The following is a 22,490-nucleotide window of genomic DNA, read 5'->3' as shown; positions in this document are numbered from 1 at the left end:
ATCTAGCCCTGAGGGCAGACATAATCCACCAGAGGTCCAGAAATCAACACAAAGATGTTTTATTTTATTATAGAAAGTTCTGATGCTTGAGGGGATCCAGAGGGGTGGGGCAGGATCTGGGGCCCAGAAGTCAGAGGGAGGCTGGGGAAGCTGCGCCAGTTTTCCTGCGCTGTGACTGCATGAGAAGCTCCCCCCAGTTCTGTGGGTGGTGGGGTCGCTCAGAGTTCAAGTCAGGCAGTACCAAGCCTGAGCCTTAACAGGTGGAACAGGCCTCACAGACACTCCAGACATACGTGGGCTCCCAGGACCCCACAAATGCCTGGGCCTTCTTAAAGCACCGCCCCCAGCACACAGCCAGGGGTGGGATGGGGTGGGGTGGCGGCAGCTCCGAGCCTGGGCCCCTGGGCACCACCGCCTCTTGCCCAGCTCTGGGTCCCCTACACGTCCGTACTCCTGGAGCTGCAGGTGGGAGTGGGACAGAACGGGACTTGGGCCAGCCCTACCCCAGGCCTGGGGCCCAGCCCCCCCGGGGCCAGCCTCCACCTTACCGCATCTTCTCTCGGAGTCTCTGGTCCTTCTTCTCCAGGACCGTGTTCTTCACCGACTGAGGGATGTCAGGCACGAACCAGGCAGCAATGAGCTTGATGCATAAGGCCACGTGCTGGGGGCAGGGGCAGGGGCTGAGTGAGGAGGTCTGAACAGGCCGAGCAGGGACTTTAGGGGTTGGGAGCCAAGGAAGGCTGGAGAGAGCTGCTCCCTCGGGCAGTTCTGGCTCACCTCAAAAAGGATCAGGAAGGCCAGGCGGATGGCCAGGAGCACCCAGGACTGCTCAGGGAAGTTGTGGTCTTGAGCATTGCCATAGTCCCGGTACCTGGGGTGGGGAGCACCTGTGGTCAGGGGTCAGGAGTTCAGAGGGCACTCCCAGGGGATGGGGGTCCAAACCTGCACTCAGTCACATTCTCTGAGCCCTCTTTTTCGACAGGGTCCTGGAAGTCCTTGGTGTAGAACACAGGCAGAGTGTAGTTGATGTAGCCTGTGAGACAGCTGGGAGGAGGGAGAGAGGAGCTTGGTGTGGCCCCTTCAGGCTTCTGGGGTGCTTGTTTGGAACTAGTCCCTGCCCAGCAGGGCCCATTAGGGTGGGGCATGGACCCCCTCCTTCATTTCCATACATGGGAGAGGGGCTCCTGGGGGAGGTTGGCAGAACTCACAGGTGCCACCACCTGCTTTCCTTGCCAGGGGCTGCAGAGAGCTTTCTGGGGGAGACCCCAGGAGACCTAGTCTGCAGGTAGAGTGGCCCCCTGCAGGGCTGGAGGAGCAGGTCGAGGACCTGCGCAGACCACAAAGGGTCTGACTTCGAAAGGGGAGCCGTTCCGATAGTATCTGCTTAGAAGACAGCTAGTTCTGGGACATGAATTCCCCACTGGGGTCCCAGTCAGCACTCCTAGGCTCCAGCCAGGATCTGCAGGCTGGTGCCAGGGGGGAGGCCGCCCCAGGCGATGTTGAAAGCATTGAGCCCTTCCCTGGGCTGGCCTGGGCTGTGGTTGGCCGGTTTCCCAGGGGTCCCTGGATAGTGAGGATCGCCCAGGGGCTGGGCAGCAGTGTCCCCTTACTCGACTGCAGGGTGGGCCCCTTGCCGGCACGGGCCATAGCGGTACTTGTACAGCATTCGTGGGATGAACTCAGAAGTGAAGGCGATGACCATCCCATTGGCAATGACTGCCAGCACGCCGATGATCTCCAGCACCTGCAGCCAGGTCCCTAGGCCACCATAGCGGGGTGAGGCCTTGTCCGCCTGCACATGTCCACTCCCAAGGCTAGGGGAATTATGGTCACCGGCCTCATGCCTGTGGTAGCTGTGGGGCCAGGTCCCTGACAAGGAGGGCCCAGGCCAAGACCGACAGAGCACAGCCTTCACTCTGCTGACCCCTCTTCTTGACAGGGACAGGGAGAGGTTCAGGTCTCTGCCCCCATCTTAGGTGTGGGTTGTTAAGCTGCCCCAGGCCTGCTCCACCTCCTAGGTCCCCACCCCAGGGCAGGCCCCCTAAACCTGGGCCCCATATGGGGGCCTCCCTCACTTCTCTTCCGCTCTGCCCACGTCTGGCACCTCATCCCCTTTGTTTATCCTTCACACCTGTCCACCTCAGCAAGGCCAGTCTGGGGGACTGAGGTCATCTGCTCTCAGTCCCTGCCCCCAGCTGCTGGAATCCTGTTTCCCTCAGCTCCCTGCTGTCAGAGTCCAGCCCTTCTGCAGGGCCTCCCCAGGACGGCTGTGGGGCCCTTCAGGTAGATCCAGGCATGAGAGGGAGGGGCCTGCAAGGTGCAAGCCAGCGCCGCCTCTTCCTGGGGCCAGAGCCCACCAGGGGTCCAACCCCCAACCTTGACATACCCTGGGGCAGGGCTGGGGGCTGTCTGTGGGATGAGGGGGCTGGTCTTGCCCCACCACTTAGAGTGATGTCCCAAGGGGCCTGGTGTGGCCCCAGTGCCCCCGCGGCCCCCGCCCCTAGCTGGAGGGCCCTGCTCTTCCGGGCCATCCCAGCAGGCCCCTGACCTATATCCTTGGCCTTGCGTGGCACCAGGCGCCGCTGCAGCCTGACCATCTTGATGGCATCCAGGCGGATCTCCACGAGGTTGCTGAAGAACGCGAGCAGCGGGGCGAGCGGGAAGGCGGCCACAAAGATGGTGGTGAAGCCGTACTGGATCACTGCAAAGGGGTCGGCACCGTGAGCCCCCAGCCTGGCTCCTTGGCTGTCCCCAGCCTTGCCGCCCCCAGGGCCGCCCGCGTACTCATCTCCATGAACTCGTCGAACAGGCTGAAGGTGTTGACCGGGTTCAGCAGGTAGTTTTGCTGCCAGTGCCTCAGCTCCGGGCCCTGGGCCGTGCCACCCAGCTTGGCCCGCATTGAGCGACACTTGTGGGCCAGCCACCTGGGGGCAAAGAGAGTGGGGTGGGGGCGGGGTGGGGGCAGAGAGGGGCTGAGGGCTCTGAGAGACAGGAGAAGGGGAGAAGGGTGGCCAGCGGGATGGGGTCCTGTGGTGAGGGTGGGACCGGTAGTGCCGGGGAAGGAGGGGTCCTCACGGGCCCAGGTACTCCATGCAGTTGCTGAGCGTTTGTTTCAGGCCCATGATGATGGCCATCTGCAGGAACAGGTCCATCATGCAGCCACTGAGATGGCACTGCAGGGAGCAAGGCTGGGAGGTCAGGCGTGGGGTCTGAAGGGGAGCCCAGGAGGGAGGGTGAAGGGCAGGAAGGCATCCAGGACAGACCAACCTCCTCCAGCTTCCACACCCCCAGCAGGCGCACAGACTTCCCAGGGTGACCGTTGATCCTAGGAAGGAAAGCCAGGCTGAGGGCGGGGGGCAGGACGGAGGGGGAGCGGGGAGCAGTGGGCAGTGGTGGGGAAGGAGCGACACCAGCCCTGCAGGTGAGCGGAGGCTGGTGCTGGATGCATGGCTTCTGCCCAGACACACCCTGCACATACCCCTGGGCACATGGGACCACCCTGCTGTGCAGGGCTGCTAGGAGGGGCCTCAGTTCTCCCCAGGGTAACTGCACAGAGGGCTACTTTGTGTTTAAATCATCTGCTTTCCATGATAAAAATATACACTATGTTAAACCAAAGGTCGGGCTCGTGCTTAAAGGTGAAATCCTACACTCCTGTTACAGCTCATGACAAGCATCACTCTGGGACAGTATAAATTTGCAAGGTGAAAAATTACTATTTTAGAAAATATGATTATGTATCTGGAAAACCAAAATAAATCAACTGGAGGACTCGGTGGATAAATCAACTGAAAAATGCTCGGAGTGGATACAAAATTGATATCATGCTCAACTCGCTCTCCAAGGTGCAGCAAAACCGCTGGGAACTGTAGCAGGAGGAAGTGTCTGTCACAGCAGCAAAAATGATCAAATAACTGGGGTGAAATTCACAAGAAATCGGGGGGACCCATATGAAAAAAACCAGAAAAAAGGTAAAGAACAGTAGAACAAGACTTGAATTGAGAAAACTTGCTCTTTGAAAGAAAAACTCAGAATTGTATTTTTGTGGTTGACCGAATGACAGGCCCTCAAAGACATCCACTCCTAGTTCCTGGACCTGTGAATTCACACCGAAGGCGGTGTTAAGGTTGCTAATGAGCTGACCTTAAAGTGGAGAGACCATCCTGGATTCGCCCAGCGTAATCACGAGGCCTAAATGAGGAAGGAGGGCCAGAGAGGTGGCAGCAGGAGAGGGACTCAGCCTGACACTGCTGACTTTGAAGACTGGGGGAGAACAGGCCAGGAACCAAGGAATTCAGGCAGCTTTAAAGTTCACCTAAGAGTAAGAAACATGTAAATAACTATAAAAAAGGAAAAGTGAAAAATAAACTTAATGCTAGCCCTATCTGACAGTGAAGTGTAACACAGTAATAATGAACACAGTAAGGTACTAGGCTGAAATGATCAGAATCCACAGAAAGACCAAAGTATTCAAGAGAGTGATGGAACTTGGTATGTGGCAGAAGGAGAGTGGTAGAGATGAAACAGCCAATAAATGGCTGGGGGACAACCGGCTGTCACTTGTAAAACAGGAAAACAGGCTTCCTTCCTTTGCCCCTTGCAGCAAAACAAATTCCTGTGAATCAAAGGAACTATAAAGGATCAACCTTGTGACATTAAAAAAAATACCACCTCCAGGCTAGCACGGGTAACTGGAGAAACTTTTACCTCCTGACCCGGAGACCCCACACACGGGCAGTGCACGGAAGGAACCAGGCTCTGGCTTCTATATGCTGCGCCACCTGCTGACTATGTGACCCTCAGATGGCTCCTTAACCTCACTGTGCCTTGGTCAACTCTGTAAAATGGGGACAGAGCGTCCCTACTCCATAGGGCTGTTGTGCAAATTAGAGTCGATGAATGTGAGGCACTCAGGAGAGAATGTGTGAGTGTGCAGTGGATGTGAGTTATGATTATAAAGACATAGCCCGTCCTGCCAAGGAAAACGACTCGGTCCTTCGTTCTTCAGTGCGAACGGACAGCTACAAACCTTCAGTCACGAGGAAGGCCAGCTGCGCAAGAAAGAAGGACTACAGTAAAGAAACAGGAAGATGGACCCTCTAGGACACGAAATAATGAGGAAACATGAGAACTTAAGGGAAAAAAGGAACCTCAAGAAAGTCCTGCACCTATGAAAACAAGAAAAGGATGCTGAAAAAAAAAGAGGACAAAAAAAAAAAAAAACCCTTGGAAATTAAGACTCTAATCGTTAAACTTTAAACAAGAAAACAATTCCCAGGGAACTATATTCAATATCTTGTAATAACCTTTAATGGAAAAGAATCTGAAAACAAATGTATGTATATGCATGACTGGGGCATTGTGTTGTACACCAGAAATCGACACATTGTAACTGTATGTACTTCAGTAAAAAAAAAAAAAATTAATAAAATAAAATAATAAACCTCAGCCATTATCTCTTCATTTGAAAAAAGAAGAAGAAAAGAAAACAATAGAAAGGCAAAAATACAAAGTGAAGGAGATCTCCGCAAATGTTGAGTGTAAAGACACAGAGGTGGGATAGAGGAGAGAGAGATGAGAAACACAGAGGACAGGCCCAAGAGGACCGGGAGTTCCACAAAGAGAGACAGAGGAAAACAAAGGTTTTAACCTAAGAAAAAAAAAGGAAGCAAATTTAGTGAGCTTAAATAGGACATGGGTGTTTTTATCGGAAGGTGCCAACAGTCAACCAGGACAGCGCATGAAGAAACACCCACTGGTATTGTTCCCCAGTTTAAAGAGAAGATCCTGAAGCTCCCAGACGTCGGCCAGGAGGAAGCAAAACTCAGGTCTTCCGCACGCTTCCCACCACCCACTTCGCATGTTCAGAGACAATGGAGCGACGCCTGTGAAGCTCTAGACGGGAAAGTTGCTTTGAAGTCAGGTTTCACGTGCGAGGGTAGAATAACGAGACCTTTAGACATACAAGAGCTCAGGAAGTTTGCCTCTCCAATATACCTTCTTAGGTAAATGAAAGCAAAAAATCAAGAAAGAAGCGGGCTTGGCAATCCAGGAAATGATGGTCTTAACCCAGGGGAGTGGCAGGTGGAAGTCTCAGGAAGACAGGCATGCAGGGGGGCAACCAGCCCAGTGTGGGGAGGAGGCTGAGGGCTCCCCAGGAGGGTCTCTGTGAGAAAAGGGACTCTACGCAATGGGCAGTTTGACACCGAGAGGCTGGATGAACTTGATACGAGGGAGACACACGAGGGGAAAAAGGCAACTAGAAGCAGGAAAAATACAGAGCTACGCTATACAACCAAGAAATGGTCAAATAAGAAGCGAGATGAAATGTGACGTGACTTTAAGAAACTGATAGAGTCGAATAAAAGAGAATCCAGTTGACCATGATACAGAAATGCTCAGATGATTTGAACAATTTATAGGAAAAGAAATGCAATGGTCAGTAAATATCTGGAAAGATGCTGGACTCTGATAGTTTTAATAGGGCACCTTTAAACGTGAAAACCCTGTGTGCGTCGGACTGAGATGGAGCGTGCAGTCACACACACCGTGTGGCTTTGTGAGTCATCATAGCATGTTTGGAGCTTGCCTCAGCCACGTCTGTCTGCACTCAAATGCGCGCTCCCAACTTTCAATTAAAACGGCTGACTGCTGGCACCCACTACACGGCCTCACCTCATAGACAGAAGGGAACTGCAGGGGCCTGCTACCCACTCCAGACATCACTCTGGATCTGAGCCCACAGGGCACGCAACCCTGCCCAGGAGCCTGGACAGCCCAGGACTTGGGCACCCCTGGTAGAGCAGGGGCACCCGCTGAATGGGGTGCAGGCCCGGCTGAACCTCTGGGCCTCCTCCCCACCTACCCCAAGGCACACACAGGAAGACAGACACTTCTAGGGGCTGGAGCAACCAAAGATTCAGATCGCCAGGTAGTGCCAGCACCCTGGGACCCTGCACTGGCCCTTGCGCAGCTGGGCTCCCAGCATCCCTCTGCCTCCAGACTCCCTTTCAGGGACCAATAGAGCAGGAGGTCTTGCGGAGACACAGTTCAGAGCAAAGCCACTGGCACACGCCTTTCTCAGTTATAGAAAGTGGCCAAGAATAAAGGACATCAAAAGACAGTCTCTAACACCAGAATCAGAGACCAATCAAAGAAAGAGCATAAAAAAAACCCAGAAGGAACAGAAGCAATGCCAGAGGAGAAGAAAAAAAGGGGGCCACATCCTCAGACAAGAAGAGCCCCAGCATCCAGAAGAGGGGACTGTGGAGAACCTGCAAACGTCCAAAGGAGCACTCGGAAGTTAAGAACACAAGCAGAAGGGATGCGTTCAATGGAAGGGCTGAAAAACAGAGTTGAGAAAAAAATCCCAGGAGCTGGAACAAGAATGGGAGAAATTAAAAAAAGTAAAGAAAATTAAGTGATCGATTCAGAGGTTTCAATTTCCAGGCAAAAAGGATTCTATTGAAGGGAGCAGAGGGAACTGAAGCAGGAGGCTGTCAGACACAAGATGCATGAAAATCACTCAGAACGGAATGACCTGAGGCTCCAGGCCCAGTGGTGCCGGCAATTTCTTTTCCCTTGAGCAACACTGATTCTCCGTGCCAGGCCCGCGGCAGGTGCTGGGAATTCAGCAGAGGACATGCACCACAGTTCCCGCCTGGGGAGCTGCCGTTTCTGTGAGTGACACTGTGAACAAATAAATGCATGGCACGTCCTGGGTGGCGAGGGCGATGGAGGGCAACAGGGCAGGAGCGGGTTACCAGGGTTCTGGGCCAAGCAGCTAGGAGGTGGAGCCGCCGCACGAAGGAGGAAACCTGGGGCCAAGCTTGTGGGCAGGGAAAGGATGGGGTGCCTGCCGGACAGCGGAGTGGAAGTGTCAAGCAGGCAGCTGGATCTATGAGTCTGGACGTGAGTGAGAGGTCCGGGCTGGAGACAGGAGAGGGTCTGTCGGTGTATCTAGATGGTGTGTGGGATGGAGCCTAAAGTCATAAAAACAGACCCTGGGGCACGGTGACATTTAGCGGTCGGGAGAATAGCAAAGGCCAGCGGCGGGGTCTGGGGAAGTGGGAAATTGTGTACCATGGTGAGAGGATTTTTTGAACGAAATGTGACAGCGTGTTTGTGTGGTGGTGGAAATCATCAGTAGAGCAATCAGACTGGCGTGTGGAGGAGAGAGATGTGAAGTGCTGAAGCGTGCCAAGTGGAAACACACACCGAGGCCCACTGCTGAGAAATTTCAGAAGACTGAGGACAGCGAGGGGACGCACAGAGTTGGGACTGTGACAGCATCAGATCTGTGGAACAGAACCCTGGAAGCCAGAGGCAAAACAATCCTCCAGCAGCCTGAGGAAAATGATATCCAACTTAGAATTCTGTCTCCAGCAAGCGCTCAGTCAGGCCCCCAATAAAGAGGAAACTAAGCTTGACTGATTTCCCACGGACCCTTTCTCAGGAAGCCACTGGAAAACTTGAGGCCCTACAGGGCAGATGGTGACGGGCTTCCCAGGATGAAAGGGCCAAGCACAGCCCCGAGGGGAGGGGACAGATGCCAGGAGGGCGTCTCCAAGGACCGCGTGACGTCTTTGAACAAACTGGGAGGAGTGGGTTTCTTCCAAAGTTCTGTAGAGAGTTTGGGACTGATTGGCAATAAGTATGTAACTTACAAAATTTAAGCAAACACAGAGAATACATGGAGCAATTAGTTTCTTCAGAAAAGACGAAAAAAAGTGTGTTGATTGAACCAAAAAGGTTCATTTCTCACTAACTAGAAAGGTGAGGGGAAGTGTGTGCATATGTGTCACGTGGGATGCCCGCTGCAGCATTCTATAAAATTCAAAACTGGAGTTAATCCAAATGTCCACCAACTGAAGTGGTTAAATAAACTCAAGGACCCCCCACAAAAGAACGCTCATGATATGGTTTTAAAAACTAAGCCTCGCCACCCATGCAGACGTGGAAGATGCACATAGAACATTTTCTGTGCAAAGCAGACATAATTATTTACACAACAAAACCGTGCGTGTCAATAGGTATGTGTGTATGTGCACTTAAATGTGTGAAAAATGTCTGGGGAGAACCAGACAACAGTTACACTGTCATCTCTGGGGACATGGATTGGACAGCTGGGGGTTCACTGTGGTCTTCCTTCACACCTATCTGTATTGGGTTTCCACATGTTCTGAGAATGATTTACTTTAAAAGTTAAAAAGACAGGTATTTCCTTTTTTAAGCAGGGGCAGACTGAGTTAGAGCAAGGCAGGTGGGGGCAGGTGGCTCTTACCTGCCCAGGATGAAGGCGATGTAGATGAGAGAGGAGAAGTGGGCAAAGAACTGCAGAGTGAAGAACTTGACGGTGAACTTGCTCTCTCGCTCAGAGAAGGTCCTGGGCTTCTCTGGAATGAGATTTGAGGCTGTCTTTGACAGTCCCATGCCCAGCCTGTCAACTGACAACTCAGGGACACCTGCCACCCTCACCTGCCTCCCAGGCCAAACCCCTGCCCTCTCGTAGGCCCACTTCCCCAACCCCAGGGCGCCAGGACCCCACCCTGAATCCTCCCCCCAGAAGCCAGAGAAGCTCCTCTCACCAAATTCGCAAAGCTTCAGGGCCACATACTTGTTGATCTGTGGGAGGGGAGAGAGAGGGCTCACCTTGGACCTCAGCAGAGCCCCATCGCCGCCTGCACCCTCCCCCCAACCCCTACCTTGGTCATGATGAGGATGGTCACATACTGAACCAGGGCGCCGGTCACCACTACAGCCGTGGTCACCTGCTTCTTCGGGAAGGCCGAGTTGAAGAGTGCAACGGCCAGGACGCGGTAGACCACCAGGGCGTGGGCCATGCCAATCAGGAGGCAGATCTGCCGGGGGCGGGCAGGAGGGCCGGGGCCTCAGGAGAGCGGCCCCGCCTGGTGCAGCACCCCCACCCCGTGGCCTCTCCAGGGGTACCATCAGCAGAGACACGATGAGGATGATGGTGCTTCGCACGTAGGAGTGCTGCTGCAGCGGGAGCTGGTAGTCAGGGCAGTTAATGAGCTGGAGCGCCATTTCCTCCTGTGGAAGGCCCGGGGCACTCTCAGAAACAGGACAACCTCAGAACGAAGCCCGCTCAGACACGGAACTGCCTCAGACACAGTAGACCGAAGTGTGGGGCCACACAGGGCACTGGACCTGGTCACCCAGCTCAGCCTCACCTGGTCCTCGTCCCACCCGTAGAGGTCCCAGTGCAGGACCACATGGGCCCGCTTCCGCTTCCATAGCTCCAGGAACACCGTGGCTGCAGCCAGGAGAAAGTAGAGGCCTCATGGGTGTGTCCCAGACTGGGTCCAGGGCCCATGTGGCCCTGGAGCTCAGTCCCGCCCCCCCAGGTGTCCCCAGCAACTCACCCCACCCAGCCATGAAGATGGCAAACACCACGGTGCCCTCATTGTCGAAGAGGTGGGTGAGCTGGGGAGAGGGGTGCGTGGAGCTGGGGTGGCCTTCCCCGCCCACCACCCCGCCCCCCGCCCTCGGAAGGGGAGCTAGCTCTAGGAGCCGAGCCTTGGCTTCCTCTTCTCTAGGAGGACCGGCCGCCCCGTCTCCCCGCAGGTAGCAGCCTGAGTGGCCTCCCCGGGCGGCAAACCTTGGCGAAGGTGCAGGTTTCCGAGAGCGGCTGGTACCTACGGCTGCCGTCACCACGCGGGCACATGTAGATGTTGTGGGCCTCACAGATCTCCTTGCTGGGGGTGCAGGGACGAGGTGACACTTTTCTGTGGCCCCTCGGGGGACCCTACCCACCCGGCCCTCCCCTCCCATGACTCCGCCCCACACCAGCCCCGCCCACACCGGGCCCACCGCTTCCCTGACTCCGCCCCACTCCAGCCCCGCCCACACCCGGTCCCACTCCTTCCCTGCCCTGCCCACCCCTAACCTGATCTGGCTGGCGTCGAACAGGGAAAACCCGCTCAGGAAGATGATGAGGCCCACCACTGCGGCGGGCACCAGCATGCGGGTGTACCAGCAGAGCCAGGCGAAGTACAGGGCCACCTTCTCACCAAAGTAGTCCCTGCGGGCATAGCCGCCCGGTCAGGGCCACTCCCACCAGGGTGACCGTCGGCGCCAACACCTGGGGGGAGCGTGCCACATGTCCGGGCAAGGAGTGTCTGTACTGACCGCATCAGTGTGTCTAAATGGAAGCTCAGACATCTGTCTGCAGGAGGCGCAGGCGTGACTGTGGAGGGCCCAGCCTGTCTGCGGGGCGCCAGTGTTACCTGATATCATCAAGTGGCTGCTCTTGGAACATGTTTCCCCACTGGGCCCACTTCTTCTTTAGGTCTTCCTCTCCCTGGGCACAGGTGACAGACAGTGAGAGCTTCCTGCCTCAGGTCCTGCCCTCAGGTCCTCTCCCTGCAGGCCCACCCCTCACCTTGTGTAAGGGGAACATGGCCTCAAAGACCCCATCCTTCACCAAATCCTGGAACGTGTCTGGCGGTCAGAAGGGAGTGAGGGGTGAGGGAAGACTCTGTCCCATTCTTCCGGTGGGACTGCCCCTCCCGGTGGACTGCTGCATAGCCCATCCGCCCACCCTTTCCTTACCTGCTGCTGCCATCTTGCTGCTCAGAATGAAGTGGACAATTCGGATTCTAGAACACAAGAGGCCCCATGTGACCTTGGTGGACCCGTCCTCTGTCTGGCCAGGTCCCAGACCACCTGCCCTGACTGCCTGACCAGAGTCCAGAATCCAGGACTTGTTTTATTTCCACTAGTCCACTTCCCACCTCCTTAAATCCTCCCAGGGTCCAGCTGTCCCATGGTTCCAGGGTGGAGCTCCCTCAGGGGTGGTCCCTCTCTTCCCAGGGCCCTGATGCTCAGCCTAACACTCTTCCCTCACAGACCCCTCCCAGATCCTGCACCTCCAATCACACCTCCCAGCTGGAGCCCCCACCCACCCAGAGCACACCCTTTATGTGCTTCAATCCTCTTTACAGCCCTGTGAGCCATTTTGCTTATGGGGAGATGGAGGCTCAGAAATACTGAGTAACTTGGCCAAGGCCACACAGCCAGGAAGTGGCACATCCGGGCATCTGACTACAAAGCCATGCTCCTCTGGAACATCATCCTATGAGACACAGCCCCCCAAGGGTTCCAGGGCACCCCCCACAGGCTTCTCCTCCCAGGACACACTGAGGTCCTGCCCAAGACCAGCTAGTTCTCCTAAATAGGAAGCCCCTCCATTGCCTGGTATCCAAATTCCAGGAACCTTCTTTGCTGATCTCTACTGACCAGACCCCAGATTAGTTCAGAGGGCGGGGACTGGGGCCGGGAAGGTGATAGAGGAGGGATGTGGGGAGGGCAGGTGGACTGGCTTGGAGGGCTGCAGGATCCATGGGGAGAAGCAGGTGCTTGGAGAGAGAGGAGGTGTTGGGTGCCTGAGAGGCAGGGGATAATGTCCAGGGAGAGGCATTCAGTCTGGAGAAAGTAAGTCGGGACCCAAATCCAGGGAGTTGACCTCAGAGTCTGGTAGTGATGTCTGGGAGGGTCCTCTCATCCTCTCCAAATCCTGCCCACCCTTTAAGGCTGCCTTCTATTCTCCATCTAGGGGACACAGTCACATGTACCTTCAGACACTCCCAGGAGGTGAGAACTGTCATTTTTCTTTATCACAGACATGGAAACTGAGGCACAGACCCCTGCCCCTGGGGCCTCTGTCCTGAGACCACGCCTGGGAGCCTGGCTGCCTGTCTAGGACAGGCATGTGGTGGGTGGGGGTCCTTCTGGCCCCAGCTGTGGGCCAGCCTCTCACCTGGTGGTGGCTAGGATGAGAGTTGGCTTGGCCAGCTCCACTCTGGGCGCAGGCCCCTCGGGCTCCGTGAGAAGTGTGCAGTACAGGTCAAAGAGCCTGCTGTCAGCTCGGATCCCAAAGAACATCTTCTCCTGGTCCTCCATCACCTGACGGTGTGGCAGCATGGGGCCCTCTACTCCACCTTGGGACCCTCCCCGTCATCCAAGCCCAGTGGCCTGTCGCCTCTAACTCAGGCACAAGGCCACAGACCACTCTCCAGACTCCTCCCCAGGACCCATCCAGCCCCCATGACACCTGCACCCACGTGAGGCCCCCAGCCGGCCCACCTTGTAGTAGAAACCCTTTGTCTTGAGCTCTTCCAGGAACTGCTGCTGCTGGTAGACCTGCCTGGGGTTTCTCTGGGTGCGAAGATTGGCCACAAGGACATAATCCCACTGCTCAGAGGCCTCAGTCTGGAGAAGGAGGTGTGGGGGGTGGGGCTGGGACCAGGGCAGGCCGGGTGCAGGGCATGGGGGAGTGGGTGGCAGCAAGCCCAGGACGTGTCAGAGTGGAGACTCACTTCACAAGTATTGATTTCCATCAGTGGGAAGCTGTCCCCTTCCGTCCCCACCAGGATCCGGAGGCTCTCTTCACCCTTGGGGGAGCAGACAGAGATGGGGCTCATCACTGCAGCAGGGTGCCTCCTGGCCCAGGTGCTCCAGGACCAAAGGGGTTAAAACGTGAAGCTGGGGTGGGGGTGGGAGTTGGTGGGTGGGGACTGAGTGCTTGCACTGAGGCTACAGCACAAACAACAGGCAGAATTTTATGTGGAAATATATACAGAGCGCTCCCGGGATCCATAAGGAAAGGCAGCCTAAAATGGGCCAGAGGTGGGAGTCTGCCCTTCACAGAGGTGGAGCCCTCAGAAGGCGAAGACAGAGCCATCAGGGAAAGACTGGTCAGGTGACCAAAGGGACACCACCTTCTACCCATTTGGTAGCAGACATTTTACTGGTCAGACAGCTTCAAAAGCCTGGGTGACCTATAAAAATATTGCATCACTATGTAGTACACCTGAAACTAACGCAAGATGGTAAATCAAGTATACGCAAAAAAAAAAAGCCCACGCAAGTCAGCAGGATCCCCATGTGTCGCACAGGCACATGCACCGGTGCGTGAATCTGGGGAACAAAGTTGAACATTCTAGACACCACGGTCTGCCAGCATTGGCGAAGTTCCAGGGAGCTCAGAGTAGCATGTTCCATATCAGAATTGTAGAAGTAACCTAAATTCCCATCGACAGGCAGGTGGACAGACACTGCTGTCCCCACACACTACAGGATCGTGAGTGGGCCGCAGCCGCACGCGGGCCCTGGGCCAACGTGACTCGGCAGGCACTGAGTTTCCTAAAAGTATGTCTGGTGCGGACAGTGTAGGAGTGACCGCTGCAGCTATATCCGGGACGGATGACGGCCACTGAAGTCAGCGGGCAGAACCTGGAGGGGGAGGTGGATCTGTGCGCAGCCCCTGAGCCTCCCCGCCTGACTGTTAGTGATTGTGGCAGCTGTGGGAACATCACTCATTCCTCCACACTCCCCTCTGGGAGGTGGAGTGTCATCCTCCCTTGCTGAGCGGTTGAGTGTGAGCTGGACTCAGTGACTAATGGAGAAAGTGTGGAGGGGAAAAGGAGTCACTTTACAGAGGAACCTGGCAGATGCCCCCAACCCAGGTGGTGAAGGTCAAGGTCACGGTGATGTCATTCAGATGTCAGGGGCCCCCTGCCAGAATGTGACATAACGTATGAGATTCCCCACCCGAAACCCACAGCCCTGTCTTGGCGTGAGAAGATATCAGGGGAACTTTCATCAGAGCCCGAGCACACAGGTCAGATGGCCACGGTCAGGGAGGGACAGGGGGCCATGGAGACGTGAGGGGGAGTGCCGGAGGGCTCCTGCAGGTCGGTGGGGGGGTGCAGGGCACAGGGAACCCGGCACCCACTGTCTCTACAACTCTATAGGAATGCTTACAGACAGAGGGACAGGAGGATGTGGGAAAGCACACAAGCAGGAGAGCGGGGAGGGAGGGTACTGTGATTGGCATCCAGGTCAGGGCGGAGGGGTGGGGGCGGGTCTTGGGGCCTCATTTACTCCCAGTGAGAAACAGCAGGCTCTGAGGGCCCGAGACAAAGTGACCCAGGGCCCCTTCTCTGGAAGAGCCACGCGTCTGAAGGAGGTGGGGGACAAAGGCAAACAGTCAGAGCAGGCCATGTGGGGTGGGGGGAGAGCCCTGGGGCCGAGGTGAGGGGAAAGGGGGTAGCTTTGGAGCCAAGAGCCCAGCAGACGCCTAGGCTGCTTGTCCTCGGGCGAGATCCCACCTCTCCCAGCCTCAGGCAATGATGGTGTCTGCCCCATGGCTGGAGGTGATGCATGAAGCTTCCTGTGGCCCCAGTACAGAGCTGACCAACCTGTGTGCTTGTGAAGAGGGACCCCACCTGTGTCCCAGCTAGCAGCCCCCAGGGAGGCTCAGGGACCCCAGAAGGACGGGGACCCTGCATGGTCCCCAGGGGAAGGATTCGCGGAGCACCCTGAGAACCACGTCCACTGGAGCGCCCGCCTTGCCCTGAGTGGTTTGGACGCCACCAGCCCCACGGTGGCCCCCACTGGCCCTGGGCTTTGTAGTGGCCTCCTGCCAGCCTACCACCCCCTACCACCCCACGGTGGCCCCAGCCCCTCTCCTGGCTCCCAGGGCATCACACCCTACCCCAGTCACCCCAGTTCTCTCTGCCCTGCCCACCATCAGGGCTTTGCCCCTGCTGGTCCCCCCACCTGCTCTGCCTTCTCTGCCCAACCACATTCCTGCCTAGCTCAAGACCGGCCTCCTCCAGAAAGCCTCCCTGGACTGCTCCAGCCAGTCTGCCCTTGAGGGCTGCCGGGTAAAGTCAGGCCACCCAGTCATATGCAATAAGTGGGACATACTTATACTTTAAAAAAAAAATTGTTGTTTATGTGAAAATCAATTTAACTAGATGCCTGTTTTTTATTTTGTTTCGCTAAATCTGCAATGCCACTCCCACCTCCCACCTCCCCCATAAACACCAGAAACTGTGGGGTCCAGGACCAGGCCTGAGTCTGCCCCCTCCGCCGTCTCAATCACAGAAGCCAAGAAATGCATCAAATCCAACCACAGAACAGCAAACTCTAGGTCATTGGACACCAAGTCATGGGGCTAACGTAGACACGGTCTTTGTGGCCTGAAGACGCGGTGTAGCCCCACCTGGGTGCTGAGATTCTGGCCCCAGCAGCTGTGGGGCTCACCAGGCCCACTGTCCCCGCCTCCCTAGAGTGCCACCAGCCCTCCTCCGACAGCACCCCGCTCCTGCTCCGGCTCCAGGCCCCTGCCCTCCCACTGCCCACAGAGGTCTGCACGCAGGATGACTGGGTCTCCTCTGGTCTCCAGCCAGAGGAGGAAGCTGCATTCTTAGACAGGTGCATAGTGGCGGGGGGGCGGGGCCGGCCTGGGCCAAGCGCCTCTGTCTCGGGGAGAAAAGCAGAGTTTCAGGTAGCTGGGGACAGGGCCATGTGCGTCCCCCACAGCCTGATCTGTGCCTTGCCCACCGCAGGGCCTAAGTGCCATGCTGGACAATTTGTGAGCGGGGCTGATCCTCGTTGGCCCTCGGACCTCTTCCTCAGGCCCAGGACCTCCTGCAGGAGGACCCTTTGAGGGTCCCTTGGGGGCAGTCCCACGGAGGCTGAAAGGAGAGGCTCCCACACGTTAGCGCCAGCCTGAAGCTGAAGACATTTGCCGAGGGGACCCCAAGGTGGAAAAGGGCGGCACAGGGAAGCCAGACTGGGCAGGACTTTGGGATCCGGACAGGAGGAGAGAGCCTGAGGAAGAGGACTGGGGAGAGGGAGGCTGGCCCTCAGATGGCCCCAGAAATGGTGCTGCTAGACCTGGTGCAGCTCTGGGGTCCCCCACCATGAACATCACACAGCTCTGGGATGTGACCTGGACCAGAGTCACTGACCCCCAACATTAATTCAGGCCACTGGACAGGGAGACACAGAGATACCCCCCGGGTCCCCTGGTCGTGACCTGGTCACCCCTCGGCAATGGGCCAGCAGTCACAGGGGCAGCCAAACCAGATCCCCTGGCCCAGCCCTAGTCAAGCTACCCCACACCCCACAGCCAGATGGGAGCAGGTTCTGAGACTGCTTCCCGCACACTCTGGGCTCACCAGCCCCACCCCCAGGCCAACTGCTACATGCGGGGCCCCTCTCTGGGCCACAGCCACAGCCCCAGTCTCTAGATCAGGCTGTCCACCTGCCCACCTGTCCCCCAGAGAGAGAGACCTTCACGGATGGGAGCCAGGCTCATCTGAAGTCGCCCCCACCTTCAGCCAAGCCGACTGCTCAGTGCACCCGAAACAAGGGGTCTGGGACCCCTGTGTCCCATCCATCAGGCCCCACCTCCAGGAAGCCACATGTGCCCATCAGGCTCCCAGACCCAGGGCAGGAGGAGCTACCCCAGCAGACTCGGTGCTGGGGATCCCAGCCCTGCCACATGCAGACCCCCGGCAAGCTCCTGCAGGTGGGCAGGGGGGTGTGGGCTCTGGGCACCCAGCTCTGGGCTCTCTGTTGCCCTCCCTTCACCTTCCAGCCCCAACCCCTACCAGCCACACACCCAGCAGGCCGGGGCCAGAGTCCCAGGGGGCTCACTTACTGGTTCCAGATGAGGAAACTTCTTAAGATGCTGCAGTTCCTGGGAGACCTTCCCAGCCTTGGGGATCTGAGCTGGGGGAGTCCTGCCTCTGTCCGTCCCTCCCCAGTCCAGCTTCCAGGTCACTGGCGGAGGCCATGGAGGCCATCGTGCAGGTGTGACTGCCGCCCAGCTCATGACCAGTCCTGGCCCAGTGTGCTCCGTGGAGCACACACATGGGACATCACCCCAGCTGCATACGGCACACATGGACCTCCCCTCATTGTTCAGGGCCTCCTCCCTCTGAGGGTCAACCCACAGGCCTGGCCCATGCTCTGGGCCCACCTGGCTGGGCCCCAGGAGCACGTTGCAGTTGCAGCGGCCATCCCACCCCCACCAAAGAGCACAAACATGGAGAGGCCCACCCTTGCTTGCTGGGCCCCTGACCCCTTCCTGAGCAAACCCCCTACCTGGCGTTGCCTCCTGAGCTCTGAACCTCGTCGTCTGCCCCTCACCCTCCTTCAGCCCCTCCTGCCCTCCATCCCTTCTGCTGTCCATCTGTCTCAATTGTCATCCTTCCACATGCCTGTCCATTCATCCACCCCAGACACCAATGATGCGGCCGGCTCTGGGTGCAGCCCTCACGGGCCGTGCACGGTGTGAGTGGACATAGGGGCCTGGAGCGGCAGGTGCCTCCTCTGCAGGGAGGCAGCCTAGAGCTTGGCCTTGTAGTGTGGCCAGGCCCTGAGGGGCAGCGTGCAGTTGGTGTCCAGGGACTCGGTACTGAGTACCTTCCAGAGACTCCGTACTCAGCACCTCTAAGGACTTGGCACTCAGCACCTCCCGGGATTTGGTAGTATGCCCAGGGATTCAGTACGCAGCACTCCAGCTTTGCAGAAGCACAAAGGGCAAGAAGGCAGCTGCCAGGAGGTGAGACTGGGGGTTGGCAGAAGCCAGATCACAGAGGGCTGCTCAGGCAGCTGGGGGACCTGGACTTGAGCTGGGGCCACAGGGAGCCTGGAAAGGACTTGAGTGGCGGAAGGGCCACCAGGTTCGCTGCTGTCTGCAACAATCCTTTTCTAAGGATTGATTCTCTTGCCTCAGTCAAACCAAGTGCTTCCTCACCCTACTCCCTGACCCCCAGCCACCAGCCCCAGTCTCTCTTCCACCCCAGCACAGGGCTGCATGGGAGGGAGGGGCAGGCCAAGGTGTGCCCACATGCTCGCCTGAGCAGCCAGGGCTCCAGAGCTGGTTCTGGAAGGGCCCAGAGGGCCTTGGGCAGAGGCAGAGTGAGAGGCCACCTGTTTGGCCCACACCCGAGTGCCCTGAGGAGGGTGAGTGGGAGGCTGGTTTCGTTCTCCACCTGAGCACGGGTCTCCTCCCAGGGACGCCCAGGCACAGCCCTGGGTGCAGAGACCTCTCCCCTGGCAGAGGGAAGAAGGGAAGTCTTCCTAGGGTGTTCTCCTGCCTACCAGCCTCCTGCTCTGCCCCCAGAGGCAGAATCCAGCAGCCCTTGGCAGACCCCCGGGGAGTAGGGGCCCAGCTGGCCACCCTGGGCCTCCCCAGCCCAAAGTCAGCCCACCCTGGAGGCCACATCCCACTCCCATCAGGGCAGAGCTGCAAGGTCTGGGGTCCCCACCCTTCCGCCCAGCTCAAGGCCCCGGGGGTGGCATGCCTTCTGTATCTAAGCCCCCTCACTCACTAAGAGCCCCGCTGGACAGGAGAAAGCTGCCCTCCTCTGTCCTTCCCCAGTCCCAGCTGGCTGGGAGCTCTGGCCAGGCTCTGACCTGCCTCATTGCAGGGCGGGCTGGAGGGGACCCCCACAGGCACTTTCCAAGTGAGGCAGGCAGAGCTGGCAGGAGGGACCTCAGGCGAGGACCCCTGCCCAGGTGGGTGTGGCCACAGGCGCAGACTCACCTGCATGCTGGTGGCCAAGGTGCAGCGCCGATGGGAACTGGAGTGTGGCTGTGAGACCGCCCAGTACTCTTACCTGACTTCCGCATGGGACTCACCCCTCCCTCCTTCCTCCTTGTTCTCCTGCTCAGGTTCCTGCGCTGCCAGTGCAGCCAGGGAGGAGCCAGTGGCCCGTGGGCCGGAAGGCACACCCCTCACCCCAGGCCCCATGGCCTAGGACACCTTCCTGTGGACCCCTCCCCCAACCAGAAGCTATCACCCTCAGTTGCAGAAGGGTGGCTCCCCGGCTCCCTGGCTCCCCGGTAACTCGGTGTTAGGTTGGAATCCTCTTCAGAGGGAGGGGGCATCTGCGCATTCTCCATGTCTCCCTCTCCCTGAGGATCTTCACTCTTCCTGACCCCAGGGCACACCCTCCCTAGGGGCCCCTCCAGAGCACCCAACCTCCAACCCTCCCAAGTCCAGTGCTGACTCCCTTAGAGGGGAAACTGGGGCCTGCAGGATTGAGGATGAGCCAGACCCCAGGAGAAAACAGTCTCCTCCCACCCTGAGCCCCGGCTATGTGGAGCTCAGCTCAGGGAGGAGAGCCCTCAGGGCCCTGAGGACAGGCGGCTGTCCCTGGGCCGTATGGAAGTCTGAGAGGGCAGCTCTGCCACACCCTGTGGTCTGAGGGCAGCAGCTGGAGAAGGCTCTGGGCCATGTACCTGACTATCCTCTGGGACAGCTGACTGCCCCCAACAGGGAAGTCGGGTATCTGGGCTCCAAAGTCTGCTGGGAAGCTGAGGACACAGGGCCTGAGCTCAGCAGCAGAGGTGTGTGGAAATCCTGAGCAGCAAGGGGCAGCTGGAGGAGAGCAGGGAGCACCCACAGTGTCACCGCAAGCACATGGACCCACCACATGGTTCAAAATGGCTGCTCAAGCTCCAGGCATCACATCCACATCTGAGCAGGAAGAGCAAAGGATGAAGGAGGGGTGCTTCACCTGCGCGTGGTTAGTCACATGGCCAGTCACCCGGCCGTACCTTATTGCAAGAAGGCCTGGGCAGTGTGATCACTTTTCCTAAGAAGAAGGTGGAAGGACCCCAGGGCCGCTTGGCAACCTCTGTCCCCGGCCAGGGGGCCTCGAATGCTGTGCTAGCTCTCAGGGACAGTCAGCAGGGCTCTGAGCGTGAGTAACCGACCTCAGGATCCGCATTACCGACCAGCGCCTGGACTGTCCATCTCAGCCTGCTCAGGACAGTCTGCATTCACACTTTCATTGCGTTAAAACAACCCACTAGCACCCCAGACTCGAACATCATCGCAAGAGCCTACACGGCTGTTCTCTTTTTCAGTGTCTTTATTCAGCATTCCCATTTTTTTTCTTTTAAAGAGAGGTATTGGGGATTAAACCCAGGACTTCATGCATGCTAGGCACGTGCTCTACCACTGACTATACGCCCCCCACCCCCCAGCAGTCCCAATTTTAATGCCACAGAAACACTGCTTCTTCCCATTCCCACCTTCCAAGGGTGTCAGGGAACCTGAATGATATACAGCAGCCTTGCTTCTCAAGAGCCCGCACGTGGCCCTTGGGGCAAAGGCAGCATGCCCAGCCTGGCCTCACCCCACAGGGGACGTTCCCCTACTTGTAACGAAGGATGGAAAGTAAGAGTGAATCTCATCCAGTCCTCTCTGGAGAGGAAACCCTTTTGGAAAGCAGTTCGGCAATAAGAATCAAAAGCCTTGAAATTGTTTATACTTTGGTCCATTAATTTAACTTTCTGTGAACTGTCCTAAGAAAAAATCCAAAATAATGGAAGTAAGTATAAATATGTCCTTTGAGGCAAAAGTTATAAACCACGCAGATGACCAACCATGGGGAAACGTCTGAGCAAGCATGGTGTAGTCACACGCTGATTAGGCAGCCGTTCAGAATGCTGCCTTCAGAGTCACAGCTCCCTATGAGAACACAGGGAGACGCGTATGTTACACCGTGAGGTGAAAAAACTTAGATTGTAAACACGTGTACATTCTTCATCTCAACTAAGTTAAAGTGCATTAAAATACCGGATGTTTACATTTGCATGTGGATGGTAGAATTGTGATTTTTTTCCTGTGGTTTGCTTTTTTTGAACTTTCTAGAAAACACATCTCTTTCGTAAACTTTATAATCATATTAGTCTGTTATTACGAACTTCGCTTCCCCCAGACTCAGCCGTGCTCTCTGGTTTTGAGAACTCCTGGTGAAGAAGCCACACCCAGCACAGGCACCACTGCTGTTGGTGGAGCTGACCCTGCCCTGCCTGGGCACCCACGTGGGCCTCCTGCTCTTCCCCTGTGAACCCTGGCCCCTGGCCCCTCTCCCTCCTCCTCCCAGTCTGGAGAACCCTGCTCACCTGGTGTCTTCCCTGAGAGCCAAAGTGCAGCACGGTCTCCAGGGCACCTCGGGTCCTTTAAACTGGGGATGGGGGGGCCAGCGGCCACCCCGAGGGAGAGGTCAGAAGGACAAGTTCACCAAGCTTGCCCCAGGTGAAATTCCACAGGCAGGAGCGAGCACTGCTCACCCTCACGTGGGGAATCTGTCCTCCCAACCCCGATGGCCTGAAGTGGCCAGAGACCCTCTGGTGTCCCGCTGAGGACGCTGCTCTGGGGCGTGCAGCCTGGTCAGCTAGGGCTGGGGCCTCCCGAGTCCTCTCCAGGCTGTTTCCAGGCGCTTCTCTAGCTGACACGTCCTCTCTGGGGCTGCAGACCTCCCTGGCCCCAGGTCCTGCAGGGGAGACCCCTCTCCCAGGTTGGGCCTCTGCCTCTCTGGTCTGCAAGCAGCTGGCCATGACTGGCATACCAAGATGGCAGCGGGGTGGGGACCCAGGCCCCTGATGTCCTCACCCTAGGGACACTTCTGTCTCCCTGCTGCCCCCCACCAATGCCTCTGGGCCTTAAATTTCCACCAGTTCCTGTTTTCTGTCTTAGGGAGCAGAGAGCTGATCTTGGCTCTGCGGTCCCCAGTCCTCACCACCCTGAGAAAACTCCCAAGTGGCAGGTGTGGTGGGTGGAGTTCTCTGTAACCCCTCACCTTTACAGATTTACCACTCCAGTGGAAAATAGCAGTCATTGCTCCTTTACAAGTCCGCAGCTTTTTTTC

At 57.2% G+C, this 22,490-nt stretch overlaps 1 protein-coding gene across 2 annotated transcripts; it reads right to left on the bottom strand.

Moving 5' to 3' along the window:
• Positions 1-43: 43 nt before the first annotated feature.
• Positions 44-19,496, bottom strand: ANO9 (anoctamin 9). 2 transcript variants are annotated; one of them, XM_032490379.1, is made up of 24 exons: positions 19,373-19,487; positions 13,341-13,415; positions 13,108-13,233; positions 12,782-12,927; positions 11,575-11,621; positions 11,405-11,463; positions 11,250-11,323; positions 10,910-11,044; positions 10,622-10,718; positions 10,386-10,446; positions 10,194-10,276; positions 9,949-10,053; positions 9,705-9,860; positions 9,588-9,624; positions 9,284-9,395; positions 3,268-3,325; positions 3,076-3,173; positions 2,785-2,924; positions 2,549-2,701; positions 1,611-1,758; positions 943-1,044; positions 778-871; positions 549-661; positions 44-459 (listed from the first exon to the last, which is right to left on the bottom strand). In XM_032490379.1, the coding sequence occupies exons 1-24, from the start codon at positions 19,376-19,378 to the stop codon at positions 438-440; spliced, it is 2,247 nt and encodes a 748-aa protein (XP_032346270.1). In that variant the 5' UTR covers positions 19,379-19,487; the 3' UTR covers positions 44-437. The 2 variants fall into 2 exon arrangements, with proteins under 2 accessions (XP_032346270.1, XP_032346271.1); XM_032490380.1 differs by lacking the exons at positions 44-459; positions 549-661; positions 778-871; positions 943-1,044 and having other exon boundaries at positions 1,617-1,814; positions 19,373-19,496.
• Positions 19,497-22,490: the final 2,994 nt, after the last annotated feature.

The sequence above is a fragment of the Camelus ferus genome, chromosome 10 (assembly GCF_009834535.1).
Source record: "Camelus ferus isolate YT-003-E chromosome 10, BCGSAC_Cfer_1.0, whole genome shotgun sequence".
Classification (NCBI taxonomy): domain Eukaryota; kingdom Metazoa; phylum Chordata; class Mammalia; order Artiodactyla; family Camelidae; genus Camelus; species Camelus ferus.
This window is presented reverse-complemented; position numbering and strand designations above follow the sequence as displayed.